The sequence below is a fragment of the Anoplophora glabripennis genome, unplaced genomic scaffold, assembly GCF_000390285.2.
Source record: "Anoplophora glabripennis isolate ALB-LARVAE unplaced genomic scaffold, Agla_2.0 scaffold3, whole genome shotgun sequence".
Lineage (NCBI taxonomy): Eukaryota > Metazoa > Arthropoda > Insecta > Coleoptera > Cerambycidae > Anoplophora > Anoplophora glabripennis.
In genome coordinates this window covers 3,772,248-3,798,237 of record NW_019416486.1, presented here as the reverse complement: position 1 = coordinate 3,798,237, position 25,990 = coordinate 3,772,248, and the positions used below count along the sequence as shown (strand labels likewise).

Sequence of the window (25,990 nt, the reverse complement as noted above, 5' to 3'; positions counted from 1 at the left end):
AATTATATTTACCTACAATCTTAAAAACTTAAACTTTACAAGAGAAAAATATGGACACATCAAATATTTATTTCATTAACTGTATACAGTTCATTAATTAAAAAAAAAAACAATATAAAACAAAAATATTTGTGTACAAAATTAACAACATGTACATGTATTTGATGCATGTTTCTATGAGATAGGTACCACAGTTTTATTTAAAAAGTTTGTAACTATTAACAAAGCTGCGAAAGATATGGCTGTGAATATGTTAAAAAAAGTGATTTTTCTATTTTTGAGTCAGAAATTTAAGTGATAAGAATATTTACAACATTAATGTTTTACACAGGTAACTAAAAATTGCTTTTACTGAGCATGTTTTTGTGTTGCTTATAGCAACTTTTTTAAACCAATTTTCCTCAAATAATTTCTACAATGTATTTGATTCCTTCATTTTTACTAGAATATGGCAATTCTTTGAATTGCATTTTTTATATAAAACCCAAGAGAAATTGTAAAACTAGTGAAGTGAGAACAGTGACAGAAATGTACTTCAAATTCTTGTAAAAAAAAAGTGGTGAAACATGAACCACAGCCATATAACTTGAAAGACTATCAAAAAAGTAAAAAAATATACAATAAAGCTTATAAATATAAATATATCATTTATTACAAAAATAGGTAAAGCTGTTTTACACACATATGAAATATAAATAACTAATATCTAAAATGTCCTTTCTTCGATTTACTGTTGTGATATACCCTCAGAGGTGTGTAAGATCCATTCTCATTCACATCTAGAAATTCAAGCATATTTTAGTTAAAAATTTACATTGGGCTAAATAAAATAGCAAGAATGAGTTATTCAAAATCAAGGTATTAAAATGGTTATTCACATTTTGATTTTGAAAAGTAAATTTGCCAAATGCCAAATGTTGTTTAAAAGTAAACTAACAACGATAATGAAAAAAACACAAAAAATTACATTGGAATGGTTGAAGAATTTTTTTTGCATATTATAAAATTAATTAATTTTAAATAGATTTTGAAATTTTAATTAAATTCATATGAAGAGAAGTAAATGTTTTTTTTTTGTGGAATATTACCGAGCACTAAATTCTGTACTACTACATTGTCCAAATAATCATTCTGATAGGTAACTACTCTAATGCAAAAAATTAAAGGGTCAAAAGGATTTCCGAAATTTTTCCGTGATTTTTGACAGACTGTATTTAGGTGAAAAATGGTCGTATCGGGAATTAAAAAAGCCTTTTGAAGTTCTAAAATTCTAATTTTTAGACCTTTTGGGTCGAAATTTTTTAGGAGCTACAGTTATCATGCAATTTTAAGAAATAGCGCGATAAAAAAATTTTGCAAATTTTCTTTCTTGCACGGACTTGGAATTTTTTTTTCAGCTTAGCCATTGCATGGACTAGATAGCTTGTTCGGGGACACCCTGTATAATTAACGTAATTATATAACTAAATATTAATTAACATTATTGAATCTACCTAAAATTCCACATATTTTCCAAAAAGAGTATTTTTTTAATTAAAAAAAAATATATTTTTCTCCTAAATCTAAAATCTCTTTTATACAGGGTATCTCATAATTATTGTCCAATAATTTACCATTTGATTCTATTGCCAAAAATAAGAAATATTTTTTCATATAAACATTGATCGAGAAATGCTTCCTAAGGGAGCTACGCCCACCTAAATGGGACCTCAAAAAAAATCATTTTTTTTAAATATTTCTGAAATGGAGTGAAGGGAAATTAAGAATTTTGACACCATGAACGCTCATTAAAAGTTGAAGTAGATCATCTTAAAATTTTTCAAAAATTTCAAAAAGGGGGTCGTCAACTAAAATTTGCCCCAATTTTTTTGCTTGTCGAAATTTTCAAATTCAGAGGCCAACATATGATAGACCTTCATAAGTGCTTAGAAAAGCACACTTTGGGAAGTGGTATAACATATTTAAACCGATTTTTCTCAAAAACGGATTACTTTTTCGATATAAAACAACATTACCATTTTTAATAGAAAACTCAGATCAATCAATTCTAACTGGATAATCTAGAAATGTGCTTTTTTAAACAAAATTTAGTATACCACCCTGTTTAAGTTTACCATCCTGAAAGAAAAATATCTCTTACTTTGGAATATAGCCGGTGCGGGATCAGGTGGTAAGTGCACTGGAGCTGCACATTTTGGTTTCATGTAGAAATGATAAGCAAGGAAATAAATGATAGCAATAACTGCGGCAGCGATGCAGAAGCTTCTGTGGACATCTTGGAAATTGTTGGGATATTCTGAGTACGCCATCCCTCCAAAAAGAGCACCGAAACATCGACCTAAAATTAAAAAAATTGATTTCAAAACTTTAAACCAGTTGTAAGAACATTTAATGAAACAAACCACTTACCTAAACAAAAGTGAGCAATAATTGGCAGTGCTTGACCACAAGAAGTAAATTTGCGAGGCACCAAATGCCTCAAATATAAGACGGACGTTATATACATAATATGCAACGTGAAAATTTCCATCCATTCACATAGGAGGATGTAAGAGGCATTTTCGATGAACATGAGAGCTAAAAAAGTTACATTAGAATCTGCACTTGCTCTAGAAGGTGTGTCTTACCTAAATGGTGACATATATAATTCACAAAACAAAATATTAGGATATTGGAATGCCCGCAATAGTCAACGATCCGTTCCGCAAATATCAAGAAGAACACAGCAGGTATTGCTCCTACTGTTACCGTCAAACCAATGTCAAGGGGTTCGCCCTCTTCAATTTTCACAACATGCCTACAATAGGAAGAATTATAGGGATGCTATATATATAGAATAAACATCACTTGTAGTTGCATATTACCAAGGTAAGAATGTGTCGATAGCATTCCAGAAAACACCAAGGAAGAACAAAACAACACCAAGAGCTGCTATCTCCAATCCGTATTTTCTTACAGAAGACATCGGCAGTGCCAGTAAGCCACATCTGGTGTGCCACCACCATTCTGGAGGACTTAATGGCATTTTACTAAAAAAAAATTATTGCTGTAATGCTGAATAGTTTTTTTTAAAGGTATACAGGGTGTCCGGTAAGTACCTCCTAATCTCTCGGGAGTGTATAGGGAAGGTCAAAATAAAACTAGTCCTTCCTATAATTTTTTTTCCTAATGTGCCCCCTAACGGAGTTATGGGGGGTCAAAGGGGTACCTAGAAATTAACGTTTAGGGTTATAACTTTGAAACCACCCTGTATATTTTAATAAAATTTTCGTACGTTGTATTACACATGGAGCTCTACGATTTGATGCTAAAATCAACTTTTTGCTATTATCAGGTGTCCAGAAACGGACTGGCCCTATCACAATTTTTCTCAAAATTTTGACAGAAGTAATTTTATCAAACTGAAAATATTATTATTAGATACTCTGAAGGTTTTTCTTTAAAAATGGTACTCTTTATTTATTTCGAAAAAATGAACGGTTTGCGAGATAAATCGGTTTTGAAAAAAATTGGTAACAAATACAACAATTAAAATTTATTTTTTTTACATATTATTTCATGCATTTAATTTCTTTAACTTTATCAAGTCCAGAAATCTTTGAACGGGTTGGCTATACTTTATGAGCAAGTAGTGACCAATTAAAAATAACATTTGAAAAATAACTTACTTACAAGACATGCAACAAAGAACATTCAACAATGAACAAAGGTACCTAAATGTTACTTCGGTAGATGTTCAAAATGAGCACCCCGTACTTCAATGCACTTTCTAATCCTACGAATGTTTTCCCGGTGCACTTGAAATAATATTCCGTGATTATTGCGGAGATGGTCACAGTTCTGTGTTAGCCTCAGCAGAAGTTCCTCTCTACTATTTACGGGTGTTGAATAAACGTTATTTTTTAAATGACCCCACAGAAAAAAGTCTAATGGGTTTAGGTCGGGCGACCTAGGTGGCCATAATACAGGTCCGCCTCGACCTATCCATCGATCACCAAAAACATTCGTCAGATGTTGACGTACTAAACGATCAAAGTGGGGTGGTGCACCGTCATGCATGTACCACATTTCAGTTCTTATTTGAAGGGGCACTTCTTCTAACAAAATATTTAGATTTTCCTCTAAAAATTGCAAATAAAGAGCACCATTAAGTCTTTGCTCCAGAATAAATGGACCAATCAAATGATTCCCGATAATGCCAGCCCACACATTCACCATAAACCTTTGTTGGTAGCGAGTTTGAACTAAAGCGTGAGGGTTTTCTTCATCCCAGACATGTAGATTATGCGAATTAATTATGCCGTCTCTTGTAAAACCTGCTTCATCGGTGAACAAAATAGATGTACCAAAATTATGATTCCGAATATGATGCTGTAAAAACCAATTGGCGTATTGAAGTCTTTTTGGATAATCATCTGGAGACATAGCATGTACTTTTTGGATGTGGTACGGGTAAAGCAATTGTTCTTTCAGAGTTTCATGTACAGCCCATTTTGTAACATTGTTTTGCGCCGCAAGCTTCCTTATGCTATTTGAAGGATTATTAGCAACGTCTTCCAATATTTGTTCCTCTACATGAGGGTCTCGTACTCTCCTCGGGGCTCCTGCTCCACCACGGCGTGGCAAAAAGCTTCCTAAATAAAGGATTCGGAAGAAATTAGTTTCACTAACGTTTTTCACTATTTTTTTTTACCTGTTTCTCTTAAACTACGATCAACTCTTTCAAAAGTTTTTGGACTCGGCAAATGTCGACCCGGAAACCTTTCCTCATAAAGTCTTCTTGCCTCCACGGAGTTGCATAATGCTTCCCCATAAATTAGGTGCATATCAGCATATTCTGCACAGGAATATTCTTCCATTTTTAAATGTTATTTCTAACGGCTTAAAACGAATACCACAATAAAATTGAATTTTTATTCTGTCACGCGCCTTTGACAAGTACTTTAAAATCAACAGGGTCTAACAACGAAAACAATAGAAAAGAACTCCATGGAGACAAGAGCAATAATAATTTGTAGATGTATTTTGGTCATAGATGTTGATTTTACAAGAAACGGCATTATTCATTCCCTTAATTCACCACCAGTAAATGTTTATGGTGAATCTGTAGGCTGGCACTAGCGGGAATGATTTTATTGTAAAAAAATAAATTTTAATTGTTGTTGTATTTGTTACCAATTTTTTTCAAAACCGATTTATCTCGCAAACCGTTCATTTTTTCGAAATAAATAAAGAGTACCATTTTTAAAGAAAAACCTTCAGAGTATCTAATAATAATATTTTCAGTTTGATAAAATTACTTCTGTCAAAATTTTGAGAAAAATTGTGATAGGGCCAGTCCGTTTCTGGACACCTGATAATAGCAAAAAGTTGATTTTAGCATCAAATCGTAGAGCTCCATGTGTAATACAACGTACGTAAATTTTATTCCTATACACTCCCGAGAGATTAGGAGGTACTTACCGGACACCCTGTATAAAATTTTATATCTAAAAACCATGACAAAGCAAACGATACTGCATATGTTTATCACCGGAACAGAGGTGAAAATCAAAGTTACTAAAGTTTTGCACAAATACTTATTTATTTAAATGGAAGGAAGTCAGACGAGTCAGACTCAACTTTTCATTAATGTTGAGAAATTCTTACAAAATAATTGACTTATTTATGATCCGATAAAATTATTTAGTCAAAAAAGTTCAAATTTAATAGTACTTACAAATCGACTAATAAAATAATAACGGCAATAGCCATTAATACCGTGAAGCTGATCATAGCATATAGGTATATTCCAGCAGCAGCTCCTCCTATGATTGGAGCAAATATACCAAATCCTAAAGCGCCAGCTGCAAATTGTTTTCCAATATCACCTCTACCTGAAAAAAATTCAAATCTGTACTTTGTAGGCCACAGGATTACAGCTGAATACTGTAGTCATAGTTCTATTACCTGTTGACGTTTCCCTAGTAGCTATCACTACGGCCGTTGCTAAGAGGGTAACAGCTGCCGCGGGAAATATATCGGCGAAAGATCTGATGAGCAGGTACAACCAAAAGCTGATATTGTCATAGCCACACTGGGATCTCTTCAGGAGACTGTTTTCGTTTGTATAAGGATTATGGATTTCACATACAACTACAGGGTGGCAATCCATTTGTATACTGGTTAGATTGTCAACCACACCAGGATTTATCCTGCAGTGGAAATAATCAGCTGAAAATGTACATTTTATAGAAAAAATAGTTTCAATTAATTTAATTCAGCATACCAAATGGATATTTGCAAGTGTCATCTTCGTCGTCTTCACTCGTTATTGTGGGCTTTAGCCCAATTGAGAAATGTATCTGTTTGGTGAATTCAGTGTACACCTCACAAATTTCTTCCCCACTGCTATTTTTGTAGCACATGTGGGGGTGTGGAATGAAATGAACTTCTTTTTTGCTGGGTTGAGTATCATTGAACACCTAAAAGAAGAAGTGATATCGATTATTATACTATGCACTTCATCATTAAAAAATTACCAAGGCTTGTGCTTCAATAGGGTCAGTAGGTTGATCTGCTTCACCAGATTCAAAGTATTCAGGAGCTTCAGAGACTCCCTCTTCTTCGGAATATGGTGTTGTATATTCGCCAGAGTAAGAAGACGAGGCGTTACAAGAAAATTGGCATTTCTTTACCAAAACTGAACCTTTCTGCAACGAGAAATATTTGTAAAAATGTTATAAAATATAACTACTTGTAGGAATTTGTAAGATACTGAAACGTAACTGAAATAATTGAAGGTACATATTAAATATATTTCTTCCAAAAATTGTATATTAGAAAAAGTTGTTGAGTAACAGAATTATTTATTTTCTCCCCTAATTTTTAACATATCTAGATTTAGTAAACATGTCCACAAATGTGCGGAGGCCCTTTACAAACCACCTTGGCCTTATGGATGGAAATGAAATGGAAAATTAGATGTTAATACAGACAGTAGGTGGCCCATAAGAGCTCTGTTCCCCACTCTACTAATTTGGGGCATTCACAAGATTATGGACCAAGTGTTACCAAGTAAACCAAGTGTTATGAAGTAGGAGGACTATGTCAAATAATGATATTTTCTAAAAGCACCCTGATATTTCTAAACAATTATTTTTACGCTTTCCTTCATATGGTTTGATAACCCCAATTTTACTTACCGTTGATCCCCAATTATAACATATCCTGTCAGCTCCACACCGATCTTGTAGAATAAATCCTCCTTGTTCATCACATGCAAAAGATACGTTGGGTGGACTTCTTAACTAAACAAGATAAGAACTTGACTATAAAAATATTTTCCTAACATGCCTAAGTAATTGGTATTAAAAATGTCTGCTTCATTAGAAATACGTAAAAATTAAAATGGAAAATAGAATAAATTAAAAAATACTCACAATTGGTGGGATAGCAAGCAACAGCCAATAAAAGATGGTGGCTAGTACCAGGCATACGGCGATCATGACCCTAAGGTACCGCCCAGTCTTACTCCTTGGGGCACCCCCGAAACCACCAGCTAACCTATCCGCTAGCGGGGCAGCTACGAGGGGCCCGATTGTAGCTATCAGGGGGGCTACTATCGAGACTGTTATAGATTCATCCTTCGCCGCGAGACCTATCGCGTTCATATGGAGAGGTAGGAAAGGGAACAGGCTTCCTATAGCTGTAAGTATACAATTTTAATTTAATAGTAATGATTATACACGTTGTGCACTCCAAATTTAACTTTTTCAAATAATATTCAGACATTTTCAAAACAAGTTTTTGGATGGAAGTATAAATGTAAATTTGCATATTGAAAAATTCAAAATTGTATTTATTATAAGCTCTACATCAAATACTTATTTAATATTAGCTCAACTCGTTTATATTTAATATAAAGAATGAATGAGAATGAAAGAAGTGTTAGGCGAATCATATTGGAGCAAATGATGAGAGGTTATTTTAAGTACGTATATATATATGCATATTTGCAAAATATTGAACACATATTTTAGTTCCAACAGTGGCAATTTAATTTGCAGACTTGTCTGATGTCATGTAAGAACTTGTTTATAAATTATACATAAACTCAAATTATACAAATTTCTACACATATGCTAATATTTTCCAGTACTTAAATTTTATGAGTTAGGTAATTTATGTTAAACTTATTGAGAACCTCTGGAATAGTCACGCACGTACGTACATACTACATAAAAAGTGGTGAATATTTGTGACCTTAAATGACGCTTGTTTGTCCGTTCTTTTTTGTAGTAAACAGAAAATTTGCTAGTTCAATTTTGGGTAATCATCAATTCCACTTTAGTTTTCATTGAGTATATTTCATTGTGAAAATTATTAGTGAACAAACGAAGTTAATCACTTTTCTAGATTATTTTAACTGTGTTTTCTTTTTGTGAAAGTGCAGTGTGAATATTAATATGTAAGTGCAAATAAACACTGAATGAATTAAATGAACATGGTGATAATGAGTGAAAATGCTGATGAAAACTGCAAGTTATCCAAATAGGCGTGAGCCAAAACTTGTAAACAGAGGCAGAGCTATCGGTGAAGTCAGCGGTTCAAAAAAAGTTTTCATGGTATTAATGTGGTAAGTCAGTAGATATTAAAGAGAAATGTAACAAAGCAAATGCATAATGTCAAAAGACATTTACAATGTTTGATCAAAAAGTAACGGGAATTATTAATTTTTCTCAGAAAATATTTATTTAATCTACAATTTTTATCCCCTTGTGATATTGTACACTTATGCCAACGTAGTTTCCAGTTTGAGAAACACTGGTGGAACGCCTCTTTAGGTATCGTCTTGAACACGGTTTGCGATTTTGCCTTTATTTCATAAAAACCTTGTCCTTTGAGTATCCTTTTGAGTTTGGAAAATAGGAAAAGGTAACAGGGTCATGTCCGGAGAATAGGATGGTTGCGGCATTAGTACAACGGTGTTGTTTCACCAAACACTATTGGATAAACAAAGCGGTGTGCGTTGCCGTGGTGCAAGATCCACGAGTTGTCTCTCGTGTTTTTGTCGTTTTCTCCTGATAGCCCCACTCAAACTTGTAGGTAGAATTAACTGTACGACCGGGCAGTAAAAATTCGCGATGAACTATTCCAACGTAATTCCCGTTACTTTTTTATCAAAACTCGTAATATTTAATATCCGATAATATAAGTACAGGGTGGCCCAATAGTGTGACAAAGATTTGAATAGAAATATTTTATGGGAGTAATGACGTACCTAAAAAAGTTCACATTTTAAAAATGTTTTGAATTATACAAGATGGTGACATTAGGGCGGAGCATCTTGAAGGTGGTTTTAATTAAATGGAACACTCTATATTTTAAAAATTTGTATTCTACAGAAAATTCTCTTTCCAGCTATGTCTTTGTTTTTTGTATTCGAAGCGGCGATGCTAAGTTATTTAAAAAAATAATATAATTTTCTCAGGGACAGAGTTCTGTAAATCTATCCACTGTGCAGGTATTAAAAATAATTAAAAAAAAATATTTTGTTGGCATGCGGACCAAAGATATGGACAAATAACAAAAGAAAAAAATCTTTATAATTTTGCACAGGGTGTTCTACACATAAGCCCCAGTTTAGCGAATTTCGAAGGAGGATTTGTTTAAATGAAACACCCGGTATATTATTTTGTTTCTGGATTACCTACAACTTTTGTAAGTAATACCCTATGCCTAAAATCACTATTTTCGGAAATATTGGCACTTTTCTAGCAAAACCCTTTTAATTTTACAAATTTTACTTTTTATTACTCTAGTAGGCCATGAGTTTGACATAAAATAACAAAATCTGCAAGATTACTGTTGTTGTTTAATTGTCAGTGGTGTAAACTGCTGGGTTGTAAGTTTAAAAATACTTCAAAATGAACTTTTCTCAAGAAGAAATGGTTGATATGATTTATGCATTGGGTGCAAGTGATAAAAATACTTTTTTAGCAACACGAATTTATCATCAACGCTATTCACAGAGAAGGATAATTCCGGTAATGTATTTTATGTTATTGTAAAAATGTTAAAAATAAGAACATTCACTGAAGAAAACGAATTAAACGTTCTTTTGGCTGTCACTGAAGACCCTCATATTAGTCAACGAGAAACATGTATTCAAATAGATATTGGAAGAACATCTGTTCAAAGAATATTAAAAGACAATAAAATGCATCCATACCATGTACAATTATTGCAGGAATTAAGTGATGAATATTGCAGAAGACGATTAGAGTTCTGCGAGTGGGTTCAAAACAAAATTAGAATAGAACGCGATTTTACAGATTTTGTTCTTTTTGGAGACGAGGCGACCTTTCATAAGAATGTTAATGTCAACCGACATCATTTTCATTATTTCGCCACAGAAAACTCGCACTTTGTGAGAATGCACTCACAAAATAGATGGAGTTTAAATTTAACGGAAGACGCTTTGAACATTTTCTTAGATAGTTAAATTGCTTATTTAGTTAGTACCTATTTATATTTCTTTTCTTTTTATACTAAGTATTTAATTTATTACTAACACTTCTTCGATTCTGTTCATTTGTAGTAATTTCTTATTCTTTTTAAATTTTGTTAAAATCTACTGTTAATCATTAAATTTAGCATTTTTCTGTTGTTTGAACTAACTTATTATTTCGAAGAAAATATACATTTTACGTTTTTATCAGTTTCTTCTTAATTACCATCAAGTTAGCCCTGGACAACGATTTTAATTTTGTTACTGTCCGCGGATAAAAGAAAAATTATAAATTTTGTTACTTGAATGGCAAACTCATGGCCTACTAGAGTAATAAAAAGTAAAATTTGCAAAATGAACGGGGTTTTGCTAGGCAAGTGCCAATATTTCCGAAAATATTGATTTTAGGCATAGGGCATTTATTTACAAAAGTTGTAGGTAATTAGTATATTAATCCAAAAATAAAATAATATGCCGGGTGTTTCATTTAAAAAAATCGAGAATATGTCCTTCGAAGTTCGCTAAACTGGGGCTTATGTGTAGAACACCCTGTACAAAATTATAAAGATTTTGTTATTTTGTTGTTTGTTCACATCTTTGATCGGCATGCTTACAAAATATATATTTTTAATTACTGGTAGTACCTGCACAGTGGATATATTTACAGAACCCTGTCCCAGCGAAAATTATCTTATTTTTTCAAATAACTTGGCATCACCGCATGGAATACAAAAAACAAAGACATCGCTGGAAAGAGAATTTTCTGTAGAATACAAAATATATAGAGAGTTCCATTTACGAAAAAAACACCTTAAAGATGCTGCGCCCTAATGCATCACCCTGTATAATTCAAAATATTTTTAAAATCTGAACTTTTTTAGGTACATCACTCCCATAAAATATTTCTTTTCAAATTTTTATAATAAGGGAGATATTGTCACACTATTGGGCCACCCTGTATATAAGACCACTTCATTTCCCAAATTCTATTCAAATTGTGTTTATATTTAGGAACAATTTTTATTTATTAAATTAAATTTACTGTGGTAATGGAAACTGAAATTAATTATCCTCTAAAACTAACTACTTTAAACGTATGCTTTACCTTGACATAAATTTAAATGCCAAGTAATTAGTATTTTTATTTTTATGTTTATAACAAGCTTATAAAAATAAAATAGGTATGCAGACCGAAGCAATATTGTGCACTTTCACATGTTTAGATGTATATTTTTAACATTTTAATGAATTATGGTACCTACATTGTATATTCAACTAGATATCTCTATTATTTTTATACAATTTGTTGTATTTTTCTTCAAATCTGATATGGTGTGTATTATTTGAAATTATCTGGAAGTAACAAATCTAGACAAATATTTGGAAATGCTAGAATATCTCGAAATATAATTTTCGTAAGGTACCTACCAAAAATATTATTGGAAAGGAAAGCTTTCCAAAAAGTATTACTAGCTCGTCCGAAAACATGAGTTTGATATTAAAACTGATCAATAATTCAACAATCAATCAGTCACTATAATTGCTTGTTATTAAATTTCTTTACTAATTTTGCGAGAGTTAAATATTAGAAATATTTAGAAAATGAAGATTTGTTTAGGCACATATAAAATAGTTTTACCACACTTAGTACCTACCTAAATTTTCATTACTGATCTCATAAAATTGTCAATTAGAATATTTTAAGGGCAAGTTAAAATTATTTTTTGAATTTGAAAAATATTTATCAAGATGTAGTAGAAATTTGCCTGTAGATAATATAATAATATATATGTTAATGGCTGTCTATAGATGTATAGAAAAATAATTTAAATAAATAGTTTCTTACCCCCAAAAAATAGGAACAGAACACATTTTAAGGTGATTAAGCTTGAATTGATGTACTTCATTTTAAGATTCGCAGTCGAAATATATCACACACAACCTAAAATACTATCGTCGATGTCTAAAATTTCTTTTAAATATCATGTCTTATTCTCTTCCATTTTGCCTTATCCACGATAATCACAATGTTGGCATCTGAAACAATAAAAAAAATAAATACCTTGTTAAATCTGCAGTGAAATGTTGCATTTATATTGCTTGTTTAAAAAATATAAATATAAACATATACTACTCATAAGAAAAAAGCTGCAACATTTCATTTACTAACAAGCATGGGTTTAATTTCAGTAAAGTTGTCACATCAAATTTTTATATTTCAGATTTCTCCAATTTTATCAGTAATCTTAAATGCTGTTCTTTTATACATTAACAATTTTTACTGTTGAGATTTTTATACCAATTTAAATACTTTTTCCGGATTTCATTCATTTTTATATAAAGAGTTGAATACTATCTAAATAGTTAGATTGTGGAAAGTCTGTTGCTTCAGTGCTTCCTACGAAATCAAATTTTTTTCAACTTATGTACATATATACATATTTACTGTGGAAAGCAATTTGACAACAATATTTCAGAAAGATTAAAAATTAGTTTGATAACGAATTAACTTTATTAAGTCGTATCTGGATTATCTAATAAATATAATCCGGGTGATACTGTCATTAAATTAATAAGTATACGCTTATGAATGTAATGTTATACAATATCTAATAAGGAGTGATATTTTTATCTGTCTAAAATATAAATACCAATTTTTAAAGCATGAATAGCTTTGAAATCTTAATAACATATCAAATTTATATAGCAAAATCAGTAATTAAGTTCTAAAAACCTAAATCTAAAAATGTGAGTGTTACAGATCTCTCTTTACTTTGAAATTCTATGTTACTTGCATTCTCTCAAATAAGTGCACGAAATTGAAATATATATAACAATATACATATAAGCTATAAGAACGTACAGAGTGTTTTCTGTTATTGTTGTTCTGTGTTGTTATATTGAATAATTTCATCAAACAGGAGAAAATGTGTTTTTTGAAAATTGATGTGCACATATAAAAGAATATTTTTCGTATAATAATATATTTAAGTTTCTAAATTCACGGGTTTAATTTATTACTCAAATATTGCAACATGGACAGAATTTCACTATACATGTATACCAAGCGGGCTATTTTAATGATGTAAGTCCTTGGATTTCGGAAACTATAAGAGATAGAAAAATGTATTTTTAAGCTCTTCATCAATCAAATCTGCTGTGTAATAATTTACAAAAAGTGATGATAAATGTTTTTATAGATCTGAGAAATTCATAAAATTGAAAAAGTTAGTACTTTTCAATTATCTCGGCCTTTGAGCGCCTTTAAAGAATAGTCTGATATTTTTCATATTTAACTGTTTTTCCATTCCTGAAAATGGTCCACCCGTTATACTAGCTGATATTATTCCTGTAATTATATAGGTACATACAGATAGGTAAAACTAACTCTCGGTGTAATGTAACTATAAAAAAAATAACGTCGTTTAAAATCAAAGGTCAACCTGATTAGCGCGAATTCTGTGACTAGCCATATTTCCATTTATCACACCCTACCTTTAAATCAAGAAATGGAATTACAAGCAAAGGAGTTTCTAAAAATAGGAATGATACTAGTTACCAGTACATGACATAAACATGTAAACAATTATTATATTTAGCCATTACAACAAACTACTGCCTATTTGTTAAACTAGTGGCTTTTTGTGATAGCCATTGACCCTTTTCTATCGGTGTTGCATATAATAGAAACGTTGATTGTGACCCCATTCACCATAATGAATGTTCGATGAACAATAATTGCGAAAAGTTTCATTAGTAATTGGTGTAGATTGTTGTATTTAACACAATTTACATGACTGACTATAATAACACTTATTATTAAATGTTAACAATTAACAAATAAATAAAGACAATATCTGGATACTCTCCAGTTGTAAATAAACATTTTTTATGTAGCACTTTAACACAAAGTATCAAATAAATAAACAAAATGACACAAATAATAATTATTGTTATAGCAACCATAATTTTTATTTACCAGGCTACTTTGATTGAAATATGAAATTATATTTTTTAAATTGCTTATAACTTCCAGCTGCCATCTGTCAAAGTTTGTCATTCTACTGGAGACGAAAAATTCTGGTCAACACTCTACATACAAGCCATAAAAATCTACAAAACTGCATATAATTTCGACCGAGAATGAGAGCTTAGAACTACCTATTCGAAGTAAAAATCATGGACCGATACGTACAGCAAATATAAATACCGTCCAGGAGACTTAATCCCCAGTTTCAAAGTTTCTTCTGAAAATACATATGTCTCTTGCAACATCAAGAAGTATAAAAACGACGTGACAACTAGCCCGGTAATTGAGCCATCTTGCATAAGAAGTTGATTTGGTTTTCGTTATTGAAATGTCTGCAAAAATTAAAATAAAGGAAATTGGAAACACCAATGTCGCGTTCATAGGTATCGTTACATGAATAAAAGTGTCATAAAATTATTATACTTATACAAGCATAAACAATCTATAATTTTTTAATTTACTACTGTTTGTAAAATTCATAAATAACTCCAACACGATGTCATAGTTAAAAATAGCCATAAGGACAATTTTATGTGAGGTATATCTACTATGATGAATATTAAATGAATTTAAACTGAGATAACATAAAACTAGTTTCAAAATTAAGATTTGTTGTAATCTTTTGACACTCGATATTCGTGTTGGATGTTACTTTGTTATTCTTATTCCATCAAAAATCCCACTGTCGTATTACGTTCAAAAATTTCAAACTAGAAGGATTTAAAAAGTTAAATATTTTGTAACAATAAAGATTCAGATGATATGTTTTCTTCACTATTATTCTCTTTTTCTTAAACATTTGCCCTTTTAAAGTATTCTTCAAGTGATCAAAAACAAATTTGCTTGCTATTATGCTAACGTGCGTCTTGATTAATAAAATAATGTATATATAAGTTAAACAATGTATTCGAAGGAATGTTTACAAGAGATTCGTCTCCTTAGCCTATATTAAATTATTTGGTCCTTGACGCAGTTCATCAGAAATAAAGGATTTTATATTCCTGTGAAATGCGATATTCTTTAAAACTTTTCTCTCGGGCGTTTGTGCAACAATCCTATTTATACGTTGAGAAATTGGGAAATATGCCGGTTCTTTTGTATCTACATTAATTTATTTCATATGGAACCGAAAATAAAATGATGTCACGGATATTTTCACTTTTCGTGACGAGATCTGAAATTTCGGCCCACGCAACATAATTCACCTGATTTCAAGAAATAATTTTTGTGCTTCTAGATTATGGAGAATTAATGACTGGTATAATTATTGATGACTTATAATCCACAGTTGGCAACACAGAAAATGGATATGTGACCCGATCAGTATTTTGGGTAACTAAATTTGTTGTTTTAAGCTGCTGCTAATATTAGATAATATTATTTATTGCATTGCTTATTTACCAAATCTAAAATCACAAAAAGAAGTAGTGTTCATAATAACTATGCAAAAAAGTGTCGAGTGTAAGAGAATAATATTAACTAAATTTATTTAACTGCTCTTTTCATTCTGTCTCGGAAATATACACTGTGTCCACCTAGTGCGCGTAAGTCCAATATCAAGGTTAATAAAAGATATAACTTAATTTACAGAGTTGCCTACTTTCCCGAGCTACATAAAAGAAAATATATTTGCATATACAGGGTGTTCAGTTTTTTCTGGGCAGGTACCAACTTATTTTTTTTTAATGTTACTGTAGTTAGGAAAGTTATTAGTGAAATTGGAGATTAAAAAATTTGAATGAATAGAATATTGAAAAAAAGAATAACCATAGTCGCAAGCTAACTTAAAATAAATGTTCAAATTGTCCACCGTTGTTTGCTACACAAAGCATTAATCTACGATGAAAATGAATGTGGACATTTCTTAACATTTGAGGCGTTATAGTTAGAAACTCGTTTTGAATCTGTTCTTTTAAGTCTTGAATATCCGTTGGTGGTACTTCGTATACTTGCTCCTTGATATAACCCCACAAGAAAAAGTCCAGACTATTTAAGTCAGGCGAACGTGCGGGTCAAGTAACTGGACCACCACGACCTAACCACTGGTTTGGATATACGTGATTTAGATGTTCTCTAACCTGAAAGATAAATAGGTAATAGGAAAAGTATAATAACAATAAAATAATCACAATACAGCCAAAGGAGCGGGCGCAAATCCGGTATTTTATATAAAAATGGGTTTCTTTCAAAAACTACGCAACTTAGTTATAGGGAATACTATTAAAAAATTGTAGGGTCTACAGAAAGGCATCTAATGAAATCATAAAACACACATACCTAAAACTATTTGAAAAAGTCGAGATTTTTCAAATTTTAAATTATCAGGTTTGCCACGATTTTTTTTGCCCCCTGTATATCGTAGGTCAACTTTTGATACGTTTTTTGAAAGAGCCATCTTCACTCTACAGTTTCTGAAAAAAAATAATTTCTAGCTGTCATACAATCATAATTATGTCAACTACTAGAAGTGACGAAACATAAGAAAAAAAATGAAAAGTCAATTATCTCGATAACTATCAATATTTTAATAGGGATCATAACATAAAGTCCCGTTAATTTTTCACGTAGTATTCGATAATGCCATAAAAAATATAGGTTTCCATAAAAAAAAAATTAAGTTGGTACCTGCCCAGGAAAAACTGAACACCCTGTATATGCAAATATATTTTCATTTTATGCAGCTCAGGAAAGTAGGCAACTCTGTAGAAAAAAAATTAAGTTCTATATTTTATTAACCTAGATATTGGACTTACGCGCACTAGGTGGACAGGGTGTATGTTAATTTTTTCACCAAAATTAATAAAGTCCATAAGACAACATAAATTATTGTTTCCTATAATTTCTAATTAAAAGATCTTATGACATCATCTGTTTTGTAGTTCCTAATTCAAACATAGCAAATAACAATTTGTAGTCGGCTTCAGCTGGTCTTTATTGTACCGAAACCAAGGTTAAATTCAGGTCACTAAATGTCCACTGTGGGAAAAAAACAAGCGTCCTCCTAGAACTGGATAAATAAAATGTATTCGGCTTTTAAAACTTTAGTGATTTAAATGCTGACCCTGTTCACCAATATCTTTCCGCCATTACGAGGAATATAACAGCCCTAGTCGTAGATGTTCTTAAGTAATCTATAGAAGGCAATTATATATGATAAATCATTTATTTGTTTTACAAAAGAGAAATCTATGTCAAAGACTGAAAAATAATTTAAATGCAATTCTGGAAGAATAGTAGGATGAATGCTGAATAATAAAATATCAAACTTCATTTTTGTCAGTTCTTTTCTCGCAATCACAAATCACATTTTCTACAATTTTGATCCTATGAAGTGTTAGTAGTGTTAGTACCCACCAAACCCATTATGCTGCTTGAATTGCCCCTGAATTAAACAGCCAGAGAAATTTTTTCAGAGCTATTCCAACCTATTAGCTATTTGAGTTTTGGCAGCAACCTCGACAGAATATGTAATTATGTGTTTGTTTCCGCTACAACCTTGAAAATGATGTCATCGTTTTTATGAAAGTTAATATAACCTCGTTTCTCAAAAGATGCAGCCACTTGCCGCCCACCAAAAATACCATCATTATGCCAAAATCTAGACGTTGTTTACTGGCTAAGTTATAAATAAAATACATTGTCGTTATTACGTACTGTAAACAAAAGATAGTTGGTGAATTGTGAAATGTAGAGTCAAGTGTTGTTATGTATCAAGGTCTAGATAATTCCCAAAATTTGAAATACCTACCTACATCGTCAATATAAAATCGAAATCTTCTTTGTTCATTGTTCTGATTATTCTGATTTTCATTTTTTGTTGGATAGAATAATAAAATTCGATTAAATGTGAATAATACGTTATTTTTAACTGTACGAGTTGAATTTTTCAGTACACATCATGAATAGTATGTCTATATGATGGTGATAACCTTTGCTAGTTGACATACCATTAGTGTCACTGGAGATAATACAAGTAATTTGTATATTTAATTTGCATTTGACACAAACGTCCAGTATTTACTGAAGGACACAACTTATTTGTAGCAATGTAATTTGTTTATAATGTAAATATTTACGTGGACAAATATTTATTTTACTCGCAAATAAATGCAATACTTAATTGCAAGCTTGATACACAAGTAATATAATTATTGTAACCCAATTTATATTTATTATTATTTCTTTTTTCAATGGGAAGTTTCGATAGGGTAATATAAATAATCTTAATTCATTTTAGAAACAAAACGTCAACAGAGTAATATTTTCAGTGTCCATATCAATTTAGAGACTTTAGTTTCTGCTATACCTAATATCTTTGTAATCGTAAAGAAGCTAATATAAAATTGTATTATATGTTTATCGCTCACTTGTTTACGTTCTTGGCAGGTGATAAGAATTTTATTCGAATTATAGATTTAATTACCATCCATGTTCCTTTTAAAGCATACACCTGCTTGTTGTTTATAATAACTACTTATTGTAATAACTACACGTTTGAAGATACACGTTTCTTCTAATTTCCGTTGAGATAAACAACGAACCAGTTTGTTACACACATAATGGAAAGGTTTGGGGAGTGACTTTACCATATTTAGAAAAACTTTATTACAAAATCCTGTATTATTAAGATGGGTCATTTATATTTAACAACTTCCTCTAGAGGCAGGACGACATTCTTCTACAAGATTATTCCAACATTTGTATGGTGAGCAATATACCATGATGCTTATCGACGATTTGGTACTGATTTATAAAACGTGTCTTTAATTCCTTATGAACTTGTTTACTACTTACAAAGTTAACAATAATGCCCGACATTACTGAAGAATATAAATATGTATCTTTAGCACAACGTTTATTTTTGCATTTGGTCAGTTATACATCAAATTATTTTATGAACAAAGACAACATAAAAATAACTTGTGGATAATAAAAATGTTTACTTCACTTTTCCTTTTTATTATGCCTTAATTTAAACTATATTTTAAGAAATACAATATTTCTTTTCTTGTCAAGAAATGATTCCCTAAGGTGTGTCTGAATAATATTATTTTAGAAATTTTATTCAAACACAACATAGTGACTTCAATTTGACAGCCAAATATGCCTACTCATTATGAATTATCTTACAATATGTATCAAAAAGATGTAAGAGATATTTAATATGTAAGAGTGAAATGGGTAAGCATAATATTTGTTTACCTCTATGGGAGTATTTTTCTTGGTAAGTATTTCATTCTATTTTCAATGAAAATAAATGCTCATCTTTCACTAGATTTAAAATCCAACATTTTTCAACAGCTACATTTGTTTCTGGTTCATAATTTAGTTCCATCAGTTATCTCCATTAGAATGCTATATCTCAATTTCATAATTGTTCGAATCTTTTCAGATTTCTATGATTTCACTACTAGGTAAATGCGTACTCTTTTCAACACTGTTATTAATTATTTTCCTTTTCAGATTTTCATTTGTTGGAACAGTGTTCATATATTACTTGCCCTTCATTGGGTATTAATAAATACCACGCTTTTTAGTCCATCAATTACTCGTACTCATGGTGGCTTCACGGTACGTACTCTGACCTGATAAGACGTAAATAAAAATATTACAGTCTAATGAATAATAGCGCCGACCTCATTATTCCCAGTTTATAAAGAAAAATTGTACCGTTATTTGAATTTCCTCAATTTTACTGATGACCGTTTCAGGGAATTTAATAGAAGGACGACTGCGACTTCAATTACTGCAAGATTAGCAATTAACGATTTCGAAATTAATTGGATATCTTTATATGTCTGCTTTTTATAACTTCAATCCTCAATGAAGCTTTGTAGCTTTTTTGATCTATAAAATTTATATAGATTCATTTAAAACACGTTGCGGTCTTTCTTGTCTTTGACCTTCATACATTGAATTCACTCTACCGATGTCCCGTAATCTTTGAACACCGTTTTGCACTGTTCTAAGATTTGGTTATTGTCTTTCGGGATAACGATTCGCATACAAACAGTCATAATTAAATCATATTTGACTCCCTATACATTAATCCCATATCCACTCATTTGAATAAAGTAATTTGAAATAAAACAACGTAAGTCAATCTACAGCCAACAAGAGCAAGCAAAAGTTGCCGTGCAAATAACCACACTGGATTTGAGTTTATTATCCTGTGTATCCTTCACTGAAGAGGGTTATTAAATCCAGAAATTAAAAACAACGCAATAATAGTGCTGTATCTAATAATCGTTGTTTGTTCAAATGTACCTACCTCACATTACGTAGGTAGAGAATCAATAATATATTTTTTTAATTTTTTTTCGTAATATAAAACACTACTTTTAAAATTCTGCTACAAATATTTAGCCCGAATTCTCCATACAACTAAAATTCATTCATATTCCAGTTTCGACGCTATATCCCTTAATTAAGTTCAGACATGTGGTACAGATCATTAGATTACATAATTAATAATTAACATTAGTTTAACATACGAGACCGGAAGTCGGGTCACTAATTCGAAATTTACATGTCATTAAGTAACGTCTCGAGTGGTATAAGTAGCAGCGCATAATTTACATAAGTGCCATTTGTTAAACGTACGAATATTAAATACAACTCTTCATATTTCATTTGCTGTAACGATTTATTATTCATCATAGAATAAAGGAACAAATCAGAAAATACTTAACTAAAGCTGAGTTAATACAAAAGGGAGGCATTAAAAAATGCAAAGAAATAAAAATACTGGCAGACATAAAAATACGTCTAATTTCTGACACACTGTATCTAACAAAGTTTTTGGTTCAAATATCTGAGTAATTTTTCAAGATTGTTTATATTATAAAAGTTGTTCCGAATTTTTTAAGTATAATTTGCTGACTATGTTAAACAAATATTGTAGTTGGTCGTATTGGCTTGATAAATTACATATGTCAACAGTGCTGCAGTTGGATAAATTTTGAATATAATATTTTTCCGTACAAAATTCCAGGATGGCGTTGGAAAAATTCCCAATTAACAATTAAACTCTAGTAACACACTTTTTTAATCTGTTTTTCCAAAATCTTTTAACAATGAAAACAGTTAAAGATCGCAGGTACTTTCATTCTGTAGGTATCAATTTTACAGAATTAAATATTTCCTGTCCTAGATGCAAATATATTTTATGTATGCGTACACTTAAAGGCAAATCCGTCCGTTTTGATTAATCCAAAAAATTAGATAAGCTACATACCTTCACTAAATTATATATTTGGCACACCTATCGCGATTCTGGCGCAGACACGACTCCTATTAGGTACATAAACAAAAGAAGGGAGCGGCCCATATTATTTCGCTTGAAAGAAAATAATTGTACAATTTACGCATTTGATGCTTCACCATATACTTCACCTATGTATAAAATTACGTCAGGAACATCTTTCGATTGAATTGATAAGTGTTTCTCATTCTTTGTTTTCAACCCTCAAAATGGAAGATGATTTACATGTTTCATTGTAACTAGCGATATTTGGTATAAGAACGCAACAGGATGTGACTGAAGTGCTGGCTATGGATACACCAGAAAAGTGCATTGAAATGTTAGCTATGTCATGCCGCCCATCTTAATTATTGAAAATGTTTCTATCGATAAACATTTCAACAAAGAGAACAGGTAGTAGATACATCGGTAACTGGAATCTGAACGGTTTAACTAGTTTTTTCACTTGGATACGTCAATAAAATCGTTCGTGAAGACGGGTGTCAACTTAGAAATTGAATTGTACCGAAAACATAAAGTAATATTTTTGCTGGTAACTTTGGAACGATTGAATCGATTGAAACAAACAAACCGGTGATTGATTGTCAAAGGCGATACGAAAGAACTTTGTTACTTTAACCTAGAAATCGATCTTTCATCCAACTTTTGTGGTTTGTCTTGATAAGAAATCAGAAATCAGAAAGTTGTTGATCTCCTTCAGGCTTTGTAGGCTGCGTTCCACACTGCATCATGCCTTCGTCAGTATGTTTGACATAAAAGTGTATGGTATTATACAGAAAAAAGTGTATAGATTTCGGGCTCATTTTTGGAAGAGTAGTTCTAACTGGAACTGAATAAAAATCGAATTTAAGATGTCTCCGTCATCAAAATTGGTTTCGCTGTTTGAAAATTACATTTATCTTTGAAATGGAGAAACAGTTCGCACGGGAAAGTTTCCTGAAGTAAATATAATAATTCAAATATCAACCAACTAGTTACTGACTTTTTATATTCCATTAGAATGATCATAATGTGTTTGGCACTTGTTATTATGCGTTTACAAACATTTTTTTGGGATTGGGGGTCATCCATAAATTACGTAAGGGTTCAATGGCGAGGGGGGGGCTCAGCATTTTCTTATCATTCCTTACATGGGGGGGAGGAGGGGAAATAAAATTCTTACGTAATAATTTTATTGTCAAACAGTACAGTCGGAATTATCGAATCGAATTTGTACAACATGTCATCTTTATTTTGCTTCGAAGAAAGCCCTGGCATTTCATGCCAAATCTTTAAAACATTCAGTTGCCAAAAAAAAATCCAAGTAAATTAAAGTTGAATAGTATAGAAGCTGCAAGAAAAGAAGAGGTTTTATGCATATTTAAAGACGAAGGTACAGGAATTGAGAGTGATGAATGGATTGACAAAACTGATATCGAGGATAAATATGTGTCTGCCTGTGTCAATAAAAGAGAGACTGAAGATCAGCTTGAAGAGGATGATTCACTAGCAATTATTGAATCAATGGAAGAATGGTTACAGAATCCGTCGATGGCAGTGTAGACAAATTTGCTCGAGACTATTTTTCTTAGTATATATGTATTTATAATATAACAAATATATTAATAAATGTTATTATGTATTTATAATATAACAAATATATTAATAAATGTTAAAATTAGAAGTTGTAAAGCTTTTTTTATTATAAAAAAAAATTATTGAATCATGTAATGTATTACGTAAGGTGGGGGAGGGGGGTTATGAAAAATCTTACGGTTTCTCTTACATGGGGGGAGGGGGGAGTTGAAAATATGAAAAAATACCCTTACGTAATTTATGGATGACCCCTTGTAACATATCGCCAAGAAAGTATCTACAGTTAAGTGGCTCCAAAAATGTTTGGAGGTAATTTCAAAACTAGTTTTTTCTACAAAACTGTTAAAAGTGGGCTTTTTAATTGTCATTTTTGATGTTACTTTTAACACTAGTGTTAAAAGTAACTTACTTTTAACACGCGTGTCAAAAAATTACATTTTTAACATCAAAAATGACAATTAAAAAGCCCACATTTAACAGTTTTGTAGAAAAAATAGTGTATGATATACGTGTTAAAAGTGATTTTATTTTGTTTGTGAAGTTAAAAATCTCGCTACGCTCGTTTTTTAATCATCTTCACTCACAAAATAAAATCTTACTTTTAACACGTATATCATAAATAGCTATTCTTTACGAAAAATATCTACAATAAAATATTTAATAGTATAATAATATAAAAATACAAGTGGTATCAGTTCAGGAATTTAAACTTTTTTGAAAATGTTGGAAACCTTTTGAGGTTTTTTTAAATTTCTTTGCGTCTAGGTGTTGCAGAACATGTTTGTAATATTTTTAATATATTAATCTGAATGTACTTCCGAGTACTTTATATAGAGTAATATCTTTCGTATCTGGAGTTTATTTAATTTTTTAGGAATGAGGAATTAAGCCAATAATGACATAATAAATAATAAACGTCAAAAAGTAATATAAAATCAAATTTACTTACCATTTTGAACAGAATGATGTGAAAATATAATTAAGCCTTGGTGTGATAGTTTCTGAAAAACAAATAAAATCCAATCAGTTTCATTCGTATTAATGTCTACGTCTATTTATACCTTACATAAATCAAAAGTCGGCCAATTTGTGACTTCCGCATTTTTAAGGTATTGTAAACGAATTTTATATGCAAAAGCTATTTCCCGTTTTCAAATTATATCGTGTCTACATTCCAGTTTTATAAGTAATGGCACTAAATAAAAAAATGTATTTTTGAAAATTTCAACTCAAATTATGGGACTTTTTAGACTTAATAATTACGTACGTAATATCATAGCATTTCGACCTTTCCAGAAGTATATTTTTATTTTTGTGAAAATAAAAAATTGAAGTATCCAAAAATAAAATGAGAGAAATTACTACTCATAAAAATCTAACAGTAAATGCATAGATTGTAAGAAATTATAGTAATTTATATTAACTAAATCAAATGGTAAAAAGCAAACAGTTTTTACCTATCTTCCCAATTTAATATAATAGAAACCATAATAAACACTCAATAGATTAGACGCACATTCTGAAAAAAGGGACAAATCTACAGATAGACAATTTAAACTCAATTTTTACATGACAATAGTTACTTGGAAAATATATCACTATCTGAACAAAACTGTTATAATGTTCCGCAATCATATATGTATGTATGTATTTACCTTACCTCCACATATATGTAGTTCCATATCATCTGCATACACTAAGATGTTGGTTTTTATAAATTCGACTACAAAATTTAAAAAGAAAAGATTGGTTCTTTTAATTTTTTTTTAATTTATTATTTTTTTTTACTGAAGTTGCTATCTTGGGGTACGCTACTAGAACGAAATTTTACATAATAGTTTATATTTCAATTTGTTAAAGCTTTTAGTCAAATACGTGCAGATACAATTGACATGTGACTTTATTAAGACTTTCTTCAGTCCAATACTGTGTAATATTACATAAATTTACAGTGACTGAATATGTGTTGCATAATCTTAATTTTCTACTAGACTTCTAACCCGCTTTTTTGAAAACCGGACAGATTCTACCTTTTTTGCACTCACGTGAGTAGTTAGCAATTTTGAAATTTAGATTAAAATTTATAATGATTTACTTAATAGCACTTCTTCTTATATTTTTACAAGTTTAAAAACGTCAACTTCGTCAATTTGTAGAATGGGGGAATTATTATAAAAGAAATGTATTCTTTTACAAATATCATCAAACGCATCGATGTCATGGGAATTAAAATAAACAGAGCCGAAAGGCTCAGCATTTCAGAGCCATTAGCGGACTCTCATTTGTTATACGTTATTTGTGAAGCATATTCGAAGAAATTTTTCCTGCTGTTAACGAAGCTCCAAAGTAGTTTGCATATTATTTACGCTGTGAAGAGTTATTTTCTTACTGAAATCAAAGAGGTAAATAAAAATAGAGAAAAATAAATATTAATTTACGTGGTTTCCTCCTTGAGTAGTAGTTGCTAAATTTTAAATTACTCGGCAAGTAATCTTGATACTCTTCACTTTGGTTTCAACCGGTTACTTTTTCGACGGATCTTACAACAATATGCTTTCGTTGCATTAACACAAAATACTGATAATCGCAACGCAGTTGCGTGGGTGTCATTATAACACGTATGCATCAT

The 25,990-nt window shown here is 30.9% G+C and overlaps 1 protein-coding gene across 2 annotated transcripts in view; it reads right to left on the bottom strand.

Moving 5' to 3' along the window:
* LOC108917887 overlaps positions 1–25,990 on the bottom strand; it is a 58,994-nt gene continuing 33,004 nt past the window's right edge. For both annotated transcript variants that reach the window (XM_023454691.1, XM_023454692.1), the window contains 13 exons: positions 24,311–24,362; positions 12,339–12,529; positions 7,422–7,687; positions 7,185–7,289; positions 6,522–6,692; positions 6,269–6,464; positions 5,950–6,213; positions 5,720–5,876; positions 2,865–3,029; positions 2,628–2,797; positions 2,410–2,577; positions 2,141–2,338; positions 1–779 (listed from right to left, as the gene is read on the bottom strand). In XM_023454691.1, the coding sequence (XP_023310459.1) occupies positions 700–779; positions 2,141–2,338; positions 2,410–2,577; positions 2,628–2,797; positions 2,865–3,029; positions 5,720–5,876; positions 5,950–6,213; positions 6,269–6,464; positions 6,522–6,692; positions 7,185–7,289; positions 7,422–7,687; positions 12,339–12,399 (2,001 nt within the window). In that variant the 5' untranslated portion in view covers positions 12,400–12,529; positions 24,311–24,362 and the 3' untranslated portion in view covers positions 1–699. The remainder of the gene's footprint in view (positions 780–2,140; positions 2,339–2,409; positions 2,578–2,627; positions 2,798–2,864; positions 3,030–5,719; positions 5,877–5,949; positions 6,214–6,268; positions 6,465–6,521; positions 6,693–7,184; positions 7,290–7,421; positions 7,688–12,338; positions 12,530–24,310; positions 24,363–25,990) is intronic.